The 13909-nt window shown below is 52.7% G+C and overlaps 1 protein-coding gene across 1 annotated transcript; it reads left to right on the top strand.

Moving 5' to 3' along the window:
* Positions 1-522: 522 nt before the first annotated feature.
* GT037_007749 (phosphoinositide phosphatase) lies at positions 523-13539 on the top strand (the record flags this gene model as incomplete). Its single annotated transcript, XM_038932796.1, has 17 exons — positions 523-571; positions 624-805; positions 854-2303; positions 2350-3238; positions 4141-4593; positions 5097-7386; positions 7438-7737; positions 7786-8230; positions 8280-9026; positions 9665-9759; positions 9827-10352; positions 10405-10751; positions 10801-11112; positions 11160-11627; positions 11678-12548; positions 12607-12676; positions 13389-13539. Exons 5-17 carry the CDS (start codon positions 4244-4246, stop codon positions 13537-13539), a joined length of 6972 nt encoding a protein of 2323 aa, XP_038784297.1. The 5' UTR covers positions 523-571; positions 624-805; positions 854-2303; positions 2350-3238; positions 4141-4243.
* Between the last annotated feature and the right edge of the window lie 370 nt (positions 13540-13909).

Raw genomic sequence — 13909 nt, 5'->3', positions numbered from 1 at the left:
ATACAGTAGACGGTAGCAGGCGCGTGGCTCTAGCTCTAGTCTACTTCGTATGCAGGGGCCGCGCTTGGGGGTCGGTGAATTGCGTTGGTATTTATATCGACCGCTAAAGGCGAAATGTCGGAAGCTCGCAAGATTGGTAGGCTTGCCTAAAGGTGCCAGGGCTGTCACGACAAACGGCCACATGCAGGGGTACATGAGACATCATTCAGCTCTGCCAGTTCTGACCCAGCTGCGGTCTGCAACACCCTCCTGACGTGCCTCAGTCTCGCCCTACTCGACTTATCTCCAATTCCCCAGACGCCACCTGCACCGTCGAGTCACCCCGAGTCCCCTCTTCGCTGGTGCGACGTCACACAGGCCGCTCCGTCTGTCACTGGGCCTACGCTTGCGTGTTCCCCAGACTTATCTTCTCCGCGCGCTCACTACGGCCGTTGAACGACCATACCCGTACCCAACTTCGTTGTTTCTTTTTGATACCCCACATTAGCCGCTCCTGGGGCGACTCTGCAAACACACGGCACCATGACGACCGGATTCGCGGCGTCCTTCTGGTCGAGCGACTATGCCGGAGGTAAGAGCTGCAGCCGCACACAACACCACCCCACTTTGGCTGACTCTCCCAGGCCTGGGCGTTCTTTTTGGGAAGCTGCAGCAGGGAGTCCAGGAAAACCAGCAGATTCTGACTGTGGCCCGCATGCGAGCTGATGCCGAGGAGGCCTATGGAAGCAGTCTGTCCGCCATTACACCAGCCACCGATCGCATAGGCGGGGGCTTCAGCAGAGATGAGGGCGCAAGCGTGCGCAAGGTGCGTCCCCACGAGACACGGCCACCGCTCCACGCTAACTGGCAACAGGCCTATGAAGGTGTGCGCACCGAGATGGAGGCAGCGGCAGCAAACCACAAGAAGATCGCATCCAACATCCGAGAGCTGGTAGTCAACCCCTTCGGCCGCTGGTGCGAGGCGCATGCCGCCCGCGTGCAAAACTCCCAGGATGACCTTCAATCGCGCATCAAGATCCACGACCGACAAGCCGATGCTGTCCGTAAGTACCGATCGCAATACTACAACAAGTGCCGGCTCGTCGAGGACTTGGAAGAGGAGGATAAGCTGGCATTCCAGGACCCCCAGAGCGAGGCCGCACAGAGCCCCAAGATGAAGGTGCCCACCATCAAGATGTCCGAGCCAGAGAACGAGGAAGAAGAGCCTATCGACCTTGGCGACGAGACCTACCAGCCAGACCAGGTCAAGAAGATCCTCACCCACATGCTAGATAACATCAAGATCGCAGAGGTCAAGGTTCCCATCCTTGGTACCTACCAGAACTGCTCAAGCGGTGCCGATATCACTGAGTACATCCAAAAGCACATGGCAGCAACCACCGTGAGCTATGCGGAGCGCATTGGTCAGGATCTCGTAGCACATGGCTTCCTGCGCTTGGTCGGCAATGTTGGCAACACCTTCGCAAACAGCTCCCGGATGAACTACCAGTGGAAGCCCAAGACGTTCCAGGTTACCGGACTACCGGAAAAGAAGCAGCCCCTGGCACGTTCTTCCACCGCCATGTCAACTTCATCGGCTGACAGCATCGCCGTTGACTCGCCCGTCTCGACTGTTCAGGAGTATCTCCAGGGATGGAACCCACTCAACAACCAGTACCCGAATGAGACACCGGCAGAGAGGCTTCGACGGGAAGCTCACGAGTCCGACGAGCGATACAAGGCCTCCGTCAAGAAGCTTGACTCGCTGCGCTGCAACCTGGAAGAGGCTATGGTTGACCACCTCAAATTCATGGAGCGTTGTGAACTGGACAGGCTGAAGGCTATCAAGGCGGTCATCTTGGATTTCTCCGGCGCCGTTAGCAACGTCATTCCTAGTCTGCAGAGCACCGTCGATAAGATGATGCTGTTCCAGGAGACGGTCCAGCCCCTGGGCGATCTCCGATACATGCTCGAGAACTACAGGACTGGACCATTCGTGCCTAGAGTCACGACCTATGAGAACTACTACAACTCGGTAGACGAGCAAACGTTTGGTGTAGACTTGGAGGCTCGGGCTCGTTCAGACAAGAAGCGTGTTCCGGTGCTCATCACAACAGTCCTCACTTTCCTGGACAACCATTATCCCGACTTGGAAGGCGACGAAGCCCGCCGTGGCATCTGGCTTGTTGATGTTCCTCTGTCGCAGACCCACAACCTCAGGGCTGAAATTAACACTGGCAAGAGATTCCCTGACGAACTGCTTGAGAAGTATGATGTACCGATCGTCGCTAGTGTCCTCAAGCTTTATCTTCTGGAACTTCCCGGTATGTATCAAACCTCAATTGCTGACTCGCTAGCTAACCATAGCAGACTCACTGGTTTCTTCTCACGTTTACGAGATCGTCAAGACTATCTACAGCACTACCGCCACAGATGTGTCTGAAGAGACTCGGGTCTCTGTTCTTCAATCTACTCTTGGCCAACTACGTCTCGCGAACATCGCAACGCTCGATGCCATCTGTACCCACTTCACTCGTCTCATTGAGCTGACTTCTGCCGACGAGACTTATGTTGCAGCGTTGGCCAATGCACTTGCGCCATGCATTCTAAGGCCAAGGCAAGAATCGAGTTTGACAATGAACGAGCGCTATAGCTACCGTCTCGTCCGGGACCTTTTTGCACACAAGGATGCGATTTTCGGGGAGTTGAAGCGCGCAAGCACGCTCACTCACTCATCTTCTGGCGCACAGCGTCCACGCGCGATATCCACAGATGAGAGTAACCGACGAGCAAACATGGAGGAGCGCCAGCGTGCCATTGCGGCTCAGCGTTCTCCACGGGCAACATCGCCAGCACCTGGCTCACGCATCTCAGGGTCGCATCGCCGTGACAGAAGTCAAACTCGATTCCCGGTGAATACATCCTCGCCCACCGAGACTCGGAGGAGTAACGGAACAAACCGTGGTTCGCTTGAAGTACCCGGAAGTGATGATAGCCCCACCCACGAGACAACTCCTGTGACTACGAACGGTATAACAGAGGCTGCTCCTGCTCCCGCTGCTGCCCCTGTTGAGCACCCAGCGCCATCAAGCACGCGAGTGCCTTTCCCACGGAAGCATGCAGGCAGCTTGACAAGGGGCAACCGGGACTCTACCGGTAGCTTGAGGAGCGATGACACGGCGCCAAGAGGCGTTACGCTAGAAGACACACCTGCAGCACCACGAGGTGTTACGCTGGAAGACAAGCCCATGGATGATTAGTGGTAGACATGGTTCAGACTTTAGCAAGCATTTTCCTTCGGGAAGTGAAAGAAGGCAGCCTACACCGCCCGGCCCGCCCAGAGAGTCCCATGTATACTGGAAAGTAACGTACTGGGAAATTGGCCAAGGGCTGACCCTGATAGCGAGTAGCAGGACGGGCAGTTGTACAGCATCTGTGGAGGAGTGAACAGCAAATTTGAACGCTGTATACATAGTCTGGGACCAATGATTTGACGGCATGCCTAATGGTGGTATGTGGAATGCAGCATGATAACTACGAGTGCAGACGGCAATTGAAATCTGATGTTTGTTCGCGCTACTCTGCTTGTTGACAATGGCGGCTCGTACCTGAGGCTAAACCAGGGTGACTGGCACGCTAGTACTCAGCTGTCAGAAAAGCCCAGACCCCATCGTCACACTCGCATGTTGAGTTCCAAGGCGGAGCAGCATAGAACCGACATGGGGGTCAGCTGTGTGGCTGGGCATCGGCTGCCCGATCTCTAGAATATATACATGCTCTCTGTTGACTTCCTTGGGTGCCGCTCACTTTCCGCCCATCTACTCTTCGCTCTTGCCCCTCTTGCGGTTGCGAAGCCTCTTGTACTCCCTCGTGGTGCGCTTCGTCCCGCCCTCGATCCAACCCCACGTTGATCGTCCCACGAATCACATCGCGATCGCAATCGAAGCTTCCCACTTTTTGAGGCTTCGCCATCACCGCGTCTCATACCGGGAGTCAAGGCGCCATGTGTCTCGTCAAAGTCAAGCAGGAAGAGGACCATGTAGTCCCGTACCGCGTCGTCCAGCGGAACCGCTCTCCGCCCCGTCGCCGCGCCTCACGTCAATCGCGCGACATTGAGCGCCGTTATTCGCGCACCGAAATAGTGCACGACTCTTCTCCTAGGCCTTCAGCATCCTACGTTGCGGTGCCCTCACCCAAGCCTCTCCAGATCCCCGCACCACAGCCTGTGCCTGTGTTTGTGCAGCCTCCACCACCCCCGGCGCCCATGCCGGCTCCACCTCCACCGCCTAGCCACATCTCGTCTCACCATACCCAGGCCCATTCTCACCACGGCGGCGCACACTATGTCGAAGTTTCTCCACGGTCGAGCATGAGCTCTCGCTCCTCCAGCCCTAGCCGCAGCGAGTATGTGTACACTGAGCGTGAGGTTAGGCGCGAACGCGAGCGCAACTACAGTCCGGAGAACCCTCGCTACGAGCACTACAGATATGTAGAGCCTGCATCGAGCGAGAGCGATCACTACGAGAGATACCAAAGGCGAGACAGGAGCAGACAACGCAGTCGCAGCCGTGGCGGCTACGAAGAGACTAACACCAGGGTTGCGTATAGCAGGCGGTAACCGTCTGCATACGAGTAGAGAAATGTGTCATGCTTGCAGGGACTGTTATTTTGATGGCGTACGGTTGGTCTCGTGTCCTCACTTTAATCTGGAAGGATTTGTAGCATCTGTCCATAGCTGTGGTGCGGTCGCCTATAGTTTTTTTTTATTTCCATATCTAACCTAGCATTTCGCATTCCGCTGTCCAAATGCTCGGTGGCTATGAGGTCATTCGTGATGTTGAGCAACAGCGTACACGTCCGCGCCGCACTTGCCGAGATGTCGAGAATAAGGTCCACATGTTTAGCAGCCCAAAGGACGAGTTCCGGCTGCCGGTGTAAGCGGTGGTCAGGGAAGCCTTGTGCAGGGTCGGGCACCAGTCGAGTGGTTCACATGCTGGGTTGTGATCAGCATTGATCCAGGTCAGCATTATTCTGCAAGCTGAGAACAACCATCAAGGCACACACGTGCTTACATACCGCGCCCGCCATACCTCGCGCAAACGCTTTGACTGCTCTAGCCCATGGCAAACCCCGGGACATGATTGGAACACCCGTGCAACCCTCTTCCGCCGCTCTCTACCGCCGACCATGTCTATCCGCGTCCTAATCAAAGACTACCCACACCGCGCAATCGCCCTCGCTACCTCAACCCATGCACTCGTCCTCCGACACAGCACATCCACCACCGAACAGAGTAGCAACGTCAATGCCTCGTCGACGTCGCTGGGGAGCAATGGCGCCGCCGCGGCGCGCTGCATGGTCGAATTCACCCGGCTGGAGGAGATCGACCTAGGCGATTACCGGGCGCTACACTCAGTCCAAGTACACGGCACATTGGGCTTGATCACTGTAAACAGCGACGTGTTCCTGGTCGTCGTCAATGGCGCGAGCAAGGTGGCCACGGTACGGCCTGGCGAGACGGTGCAGAGGATATACTCGGTCGGCTTCTACTGCTTGACCAGCACGAGCTACGATACCCTGCTCAACGACGAAGTCAATCCGTATCCTACCGATACCATCGACGACGAAGGATACGAAATGGGCTTCGGCGGCAGGAAGGAGCAGTCGACCATGGAACACCCGTGTCTGGCGCTCAAGAAGATACTCAGCAGCGGAACCTTCTACTACAGCTCGGACTTCGACCTCACCCGACGATTGCAAGACCGTACAACCGACGCCGCGACCGTTTCCATCGATAGTCTAGACGCTGGCTTTCTGTGGAACTCATACATGATCCAGCCGCTGGTCGACTTCAGAAGTCGCCTTGCGCCCAAGGAGAAGGAGGCTCTGGATGCTTCTGGGATCCTGACATCTGCGATCCGGGGTTTCGCCCTTACAATTACCATCCCCAAATCATCTGCTCCCATTAGGGTACAAGACTCGGGCATGCCGTCTTCCATGACACTGATCTCCAGATTGTCGTGCAAGAGGGCAGGAACGAGGTTCAATTCGCGAGGTATCGACGATGACGGGAACGTCGCAAACTTTGTTGAAAGCGAAACAATCTATTGGGCGCCGTCCGGCGCCTGCTTCTCCTACGTGCAGGTGCGAGGAAGTGTACCCATATTCTGGGAACAGCAGGCTGGTTTGCTTCCAGGGCAGCAGAAGATCACCATTACTCGGTCGCCAGAAGCCACGCAGCCAGCCTTCGACAAGCACTTCGACAATCTAGAGCTCAGCTATGGCACAGTTCATGTCGTCAATCTTCTGAGCAACGAAAAGCAGAACGAACTAGAGTTGACGCACAGATATCGCGGCCACATCAGAAACAGCCCTTTGAATCAAGGAAGCGACATCAATGACCAACAGCACGATCTCATCAAGCTCACAGAATACGATTTCCATGCTGAAACACGGGGGCCAGGTGGCTATGAGATGGCTAGTATGATCGCTCAATGGATCCAAGATTCTGCCGAAGGATTTGGATATTATCTCTCGGAAGAGGTGGATGAAGTCACAAGACACAATGGAGAAAACTACGCTGTCCGCCGGACAATGAGCATATTACAACAGGAGGGTGTCTTCAGAACAAACTGCCTGGATTGCCTCGACCGGACGAATCTTGTCCAAACCATTATTAGCAAGATGGCGTTGGAGATCTTCTTAAGTCACAAGGGCCTTCGAGCTAGCCAGGACTTCTGGGTCAGACATTCAAGTATGTGGGCAGACTGTGGTGACGCTCTTTCGAAAATCTATGCAGGTACAGGAGCGTTGAAGTCCTCGTTTACGCGATCGGGAAAGATGTCGCTTGCTGGTGCTCTGGCAGACGCTCGCAAGAGCGCCACTCGAATGTACATTAACAACTTCGCGGACAAAGGGCGACAGAACACGATCGATATGTTACTTGGTAGACTGATTGGCCAGGTTCCAGTGCATCTGTACGATCCCCTCAACGACTTCGTGGTTGCGGAGCTGGCACGACGGTCCGCAGAGTATTCAGAGACCGAGATGATCAACATCCTTGTCGGTACGTTCAACTTGAACGGAAAGACAAGTGGTATCAAAAGCGATCTTTCGCCATGGCTGTGCCCAGACGTCGATCCGTCACAGCAGTGCCCCGAGATAGTAGCTGTAGGGTTTCAAGAGATTGTTGAACTGAGCCCTCAGCAAATCATGTCGACGGACCCAGATAGACGCGAAGCTTGGGAGGAAGCCGTTAGGGCATGTTTGAACAACAACGCTGAGAAGCATAGAAAAGATGAATATGTCATCCTCAGAGGTGGTCAGCTAGTAGGTGCGAGTTTGTCGGTCTTTGTCCGGTCAGACTGCCTAAAGCATATCAAGAATGTTGAGGGCGCTCTCAAGAAGGTATGTCAGCATGTTTCGCTCTTCCATGTATTGGGCTAATTGTCATCCCAGACTGGCATGTCAGGTATGGCTGGCAACAAAGGAGCCGTAGCTATTCGATTCGAGTACGCCAACACTTCGGTCTGTCTGGTTACAGCACATCTTGCGGCTGGATTTGCCAACTACGAAGAGCGTAATCGTGATTACAAGACTATCAGCCATGGTCTACGCTTCCAGAGAAATCGATCAATCGAAGACCACGATACTGTGATATGGCTCGGCGATTTCAATTACCGAATTGGTCTGAGCAACGAAAAAGTTCAAAGGTTATGTCATGTTGGTGATCTTGAGACCCTGTATGACAACGATCAGGTAGGCACTCACGCTTTGCTCGCCAGAATCATAGCTAACGTTCTGCAGCTCAACCTCCAGATGGTCGCCGGCTTAACCTTCCCATATTATTCTGAGGCTCGCATAACTTTCCCGCCAACGTACAAGTATGATCTTAACAGTAATCAATACGATACGTCGGAGAAAGCACGCATTCCTGCCTGGTGCGACCGTGTGCTTCGCAAAGGTGACAATATTCGGCAGATACATTACAACGATGCCCCACTTCGTTTCTCCGACCACCGTCCAGTCTACGCGACCTTTCAGTTATTGGTACAGCGAATCGACGAAAAGAAGAAGGATGCTGTGAAGGCGGCATTGTATCGGCATAGGAGAGAAGTTGTGGGCGATACTCATGCAGCAGGACGTCTAGGCGAAGATGAAACGGACGACGAGGATCTCTTAGGGTATGATAGTATTGAGCCAGGGCTGCCACCTGCAAGCTCAGACCGGCGGAAGTGGTGGCTTGACAACGGTATTTCTATCTTAATTTCTGCTATAGCTTGGATGCTCATTGTCCATAGGTTTACCGGCGAAGGCACGCGTAGAACCGCCATCTAACAATCACTTCCCAAATCCAAACCGACCGAGCAACCCATTCACGCCTAGCCCAGAACCAGAATGGGTAGATGTCAAGCACATGCCGAACAGTCGCAGACCTGAGCCACCACCAGCACGTGGCTCACAAAGATCACGCACAGTTGATTTTGACGGTCCCCCGACAAGTTTACCGCCAGCGCAGAAGCCAGCAGCCCGCAAGATGATTGCGCCGTTGTACCCAGGCCATGCCAATCAAATACTTGGCTCAGACGGTGCGCGAGACTCGCTCAGCGATCTTCGACGTAGCGGATCAAACGCTTCCACACACTCCATGCCCAGCTTACCGTACCGCGCATCAAACACGCTTCCCTCAGCTCAATCCTCAAACAAACCACAAGTCCTCCGGAAACCAGCCCCACCCCCAGTTCCTAACAAGAAACCTTCACTTCTCTCCAAGAGTCCCTCGCCGGGGCCGTCATACGCACCTCCTCCACAACGATATCGCGACGACCCTCCGGAAGAATCAAGAGCACACCTACAACCAACAGCCAGACGGTCAATGGCGCCGCCACCTAATTTAACGAGAAAACCGGTACAAAATCTTATCGATGATGATTTCGAGAAACCAGCCTTGCCACCACGTACCGGTACCGGTGAAAGCACTAGGAGTGGTGGTCGAGGAGGCAGAAGTTTGATGGATGATGAGCCGGAAGATATGCGCAACATGGGTGGTGACTGGGAGGTTCTCAGGCCTGCGTATAGATAAAACCATAGCTCCAAAACAATATATTCCGTGCTGCTTCAAAGTATGCCTCGTTGCTGGGTTGAATGTTGTTGTAAAGATTCCTTACTTGGAGTCAGCGTGAAACAACGGGTTGCGTAGTGATAGCATGCAAGAGGGGTTTTGTAACTGCCAGTACAAGTCACGCGATGGCGCGTGCTGTCGCGTCAAGGCTAACCCAATCCCACACCTCACAAACACCACCCTCGGGCCACGAATACCAACAACGCGATCGGACATGCAACACATGCGCATAGTTCAGTATGAAGAGGAAAGGCAGTGCTCAAAGCGGTGTAGAAACCTGCAAGAAAGCAAGACGCGATGTGGACCGATCCTTCACCAACGCTACTCATCCAGTCCTACAACGTCTCTATCCAGAGGTGCTTACCCTGCGCCAATATTTGCTATCTAAACTACCAAGCACATCAAGAAATAGACAGCGAAAGATCTCGCAGCTTGGACGTGCAACATCCGCCCAGGGCATAAGTCAGAATCATCTCGATACCGCCGTAATACAGTTGCTCGATTCAACATTAGTGTGCACTTCCAGTGTGAACGCAGACACAGGTGCTCATACGTGTTTCAAAGAAGAGCGGGAAAAGGATATCAGAGCATTTACCCAACAGCGCTCACAGAGTACTCCTGGCAGCACCTTCAATCCTGGGTACTATATGCAATCTGAGGTAGGTCGTGGCACGTATCACATACTTCCAGGATTGCGCTTATGGAATGAATACTGAGTGAATACAGATTGTTGATTTCGTGATATGGCGCTTATTCAAGCGCTCAACAGCTCACAAGCCAATGCACCTGCTCTGTCATGGATTCCAAAGAACTGGAACCACCCGCCGTGAACAGGGCAATAATGGGAATCCGAGTTCCTCAATTCCTAATCTGCAAGAGCGTCAACCCAACAGCTATAGGCAGACTTTGAAAGAGCCAGTATGGTGTCGATTGCACGCATTACTTGGTCAGGGCGGCGATCGCATCATCATAGACATGCTTCTGGAGTCTTCTATCTTCATTCCTCTTAATGCAGATATGGGCAACTACTACCAATTGTCCGGAATGCCCATTTCTGAGATAAAATCGGATGGATTTCAGAAGAGCAACACCGTAAGAGTCGATGCGGGTTACGAAGCCGTCAACAATCCCTCACGTGTCAAAAGCGAATGTAAAACAGCAGGTACAATCACGTTTGTGCGTAGTCGCATGTTATATGCGAAAGCGGCCCTGAATGCCAAAGGTGGTGTAAGGTTTGGCATGCGCCACATTCGTGCGTTCTCTACTATCCTTCGGATGCTTCAATTACCTGACTTGGCCGGCAGATGTTCTCAATCGTTTTCCTAGCCGGGAAGATAAGCAACAGACGATACACATCATGCGGTATATCTTTCCCCGTCAATTCGGCTTGCACAATGTCTTCACCTCCAAGGTAGATCCGCGTGAGACCGCAATGCCGTTCATGGATTATACACTGCGCGAGAAAGACATACACAGTAGAATGTGCCGGGAGTTGGGTAGCGAAGCTACCAATGCTGAAAAGATAGTCAAATGGAAACAGCGAACGCCCAAGAGGCTCCGAGGTGACGCTGTCAGGTTGGTTGAGAAACTTCGAGTGCGGAACCAGCGGTGTTCGTACATGGAAATGCTTCGTCATTACTCTCCAATCGAGGTACCTCCTGACTGATCTGTGTTTTGAGAAATCATGCTAACTCAGGCAGGGAGTGCCATTGTCAACGAAGCCGGAATGGAGGAAGAGCGTTTTTCAGCCGGTCGTAAAGACAACTAATTGTGAAAAGAAGAGTCAGTATACGTCCAAATCTCGCACCGTTGAGCAAACATGTTTCACAGATCTTGCATGTCCAGCGGCACACGTCTCAGCTTTTTGTCGTGCAGTCATCTCTAAGGTCATACCCGAAGGCTTCTGGGGTAACGAACACAACAAAAGCAATCTCATGTATTGGGTAGACCAGTTCATAGAGCTTCGAAGATTTGAGTCGGTCAATTTGCATCAGGTCACACAGAACATACAGGTCTGCACGCTTCTACCTGAATATTGAGTTGTGCTGACGGATCCTAGATCACGAAAATAGCGTGGCTGCGCCCACCCGGCCACAACGACGACACAAAAATTTCCAATTCCGACCTGAGCAAACGCACAGAGATGTTTCTTGAGTTCGTCTACTGGCTCTTTGACTCTTTCCTCATCCCTCTGGTTCGCACAAACTTCCATGTAACCGAATCCAATGCACACCGGAACAGGCTTTTCTACTTCCGCCACGATGTCTGGCGACTATTGGCAGAGCCTGCTCTGTTGGAGCTGCGTACGAACATGTTCGAAGAAATGCCAACGGAAAGCACAGAAAGACTGCTATCTGCACGCCAGCTCGGCTTCAGTAACATTCGTCTTCTTCCTAAGAGGCAAGGCTTCCGGACTATCATGAATCTGAAGAGAAGACAGCAAGTACTGCGGTACGGGATTACGATGCTTGGTCGAAGTATAAACGCGGTGATGACACCGGCTTTTAATGCGATCACTTATGAGAAGGTCAGTATATTGCTAAAGTTGACGACATTGTCGGCGCTAACCAGATGTAGTCACTACGGCCCGAACAATTTGGATGCTCACTATTCTCTGTCGGGGATATGTTTCCCAGGCTTGCATCTTTCAAGGCTTCATTGCGACAACGGGGGCTTGGCGGCACTCGGCTTTATTTTGCCAAAGTTGACGTGCAGGCTTGCTTCGATACCATACCGCAGTCACGCTTACTGCGTATGATCGACAGTCTCATGTCGATCCAAGCTTACAAGACGGGCAAACATGTGGAGATATCTCCTCTTCCCCCTCTGCAACGTCTTGATGGTAAACATGTGGATCCAATGCCACTGAAAAAGTACATCCCGCACACTGATGCAGCAACGGATATAACGCCTTTCAATCAACTGGTGCAAGATAGGCTGGCAGGCAAAAAGGCCAACACTATCTTTGTCAACACCGACTTGCAACGGCATGAGACTAAAGATGATTTGATGCAGCTCCTGCAGGAGCACATAGAGAGAAATGTTGTCAAGATCGGGAAGCGCTTCTATCGCCAGAAGACGGGCATACCCCAAGGGTCTGTTCTGTCGAGCATCCTGTGCAACTTCTTCTATGCTCAGTTAGAACGCGATATCCTCGGATTCGTACTTGATGACGACTCTTTGCTACTTCGTCTGCTTGATGACTTTCTTCTGATCAGTATCAACGAAGAGTACGCGCGGCGCTTCGTACGTGTCATGCACAATGACCATCCAGAATACGGCGTAGTAATCAAGCCTTCAAAGTCATTGGCGAACTTTGACGTGATGACAGAGGAGGGGACCCGGATATCAACAAGCGGCTCAGATGGCAAATTCCCGTATTGCGGCGTCTGCATCGATACAACGACGTTGGAGATCAGCAAGAAGACAGAGCGCCCTACAAAGACCGGTACGTCGCATTGGATGTATATTTTTGATTGATGACCGTCAAAGGCTAATGAGTCCAGGTGTTGAGGACTCTTTGACTGTAGATCTGACCAAAATGCCCGGCCAAACGTTCCATCGCAAAGCTCTCAAGTAAGTCAATACCCGGTATACAGGTCCGGCCAATCAGGCTAGGGACGGGAAACAAAAGTCCAATATTTTGCTGATATTTGATAGCGCTTTTAAAATCCAGCTTAAAGCTATGTTGATCGATCAATCGTTGAACAGCGTGGCAACGGTACTAGCGAACCTGCATCAAAGCTTTGTTGAAGCGGCGGTGAGGTGCCTCGAGTACGCACGCGCATTATCCAAAGTGCGGACGACGTGTTCGAATCTGCTTATCAGTACGTCTAAACTTTCCTATTTGAAGTGTTGAAGTCCAAATCCATCAAGATGCGCATGCAGGGCTGCCCAGTAAGAGGCAGCGCGTGGAATGGATGATGGTCAGATAACACAAAAGCGAGCACAGTTTGCGCCGCGGACGATCGTGATTGCGCTCGGTTACGCTAGTGAAGGAAATTGCTGACAAGGGAAATGCAGAGACGGTAGATAATATGATTGCGCTAGCCTATGTGATGCTACAGCGCCGTTCGCGATGGCGCGGCAGCAGAGAGGCAGAGATTGCGCAGGGCGTCATTTCGCGACGGCAGCTTCAGTGGTAAGTGTGGCTAAGCTTCCATGTCGTACAAGTTATGCGGGTGGATGCACGATCTGCGATTTGGCTAGATCGACTCCACGGTTTGGAGGATGACATGGCGGGGCTCGTATTTACCTGTTTCCAACGAGGGCTAATTTAGAGGGATAGGCTGGCTTGTAAAGCTTTTCAGACGGTGTTTCAGCGCAGGCAGACACAGCACCGCGCGCTACTAGCCTGGCTGAGAGTGTCTCTGTCAGCTTGTTGCATTTCTGACATGGCAGAGAGACAGATGCTGGAGGAGGCAATTACTTGGCATTGAAAGCTTAATGCACTAATCAAGTGGAGTGAAGAAAGAAGTTGCAGGATAGGCTTTCAAGACGATGTTGGGAGAGGTGACGGATCAGGAACTCGGGAAGAAGCAAACCTAAGGATCTGTGCCGGGGGCCCACGCAGCGCCCACGTTTAGCGGCGGCATGTGGGCGCGACTGCAAGCCTTGGGCCTTGGCTGCAGCAGCTTCGGGAGTGACGGATGGACTGCAGAGAGGATGATGTCGTTATTCGTCTTTTCTTGCATGTTGGAACGCTATGCTATCGAAGCAAAGCACGGTAGTGTAGAGACGGGTCGTTACTTGGGCCTGATAAGCATGGAGCCCAGCAGATGATTGGCCGGCAACAAGTGGTATCGTGAT

This window comes from Alternaria burnsii, assembly GCF_013036055.1.
Source record: "Alternaria burnsii strain CBS107.38 chromosome Unknown 693, whole genome shotgun sequence".
NCBI classification, from domain to species: domain Eukaryota; kingdom Fungi; phylum Ascomycota; class Dothideomycetes; order Pleosporales; family Pleosporaceae; genus Alternaria; species Alternaria burnsii.
The sequence above is the reverse complement of the archived record's forward strand: the minus strand, read 5'-3'. Positions and strand labels throughout refer to the sequence as shown.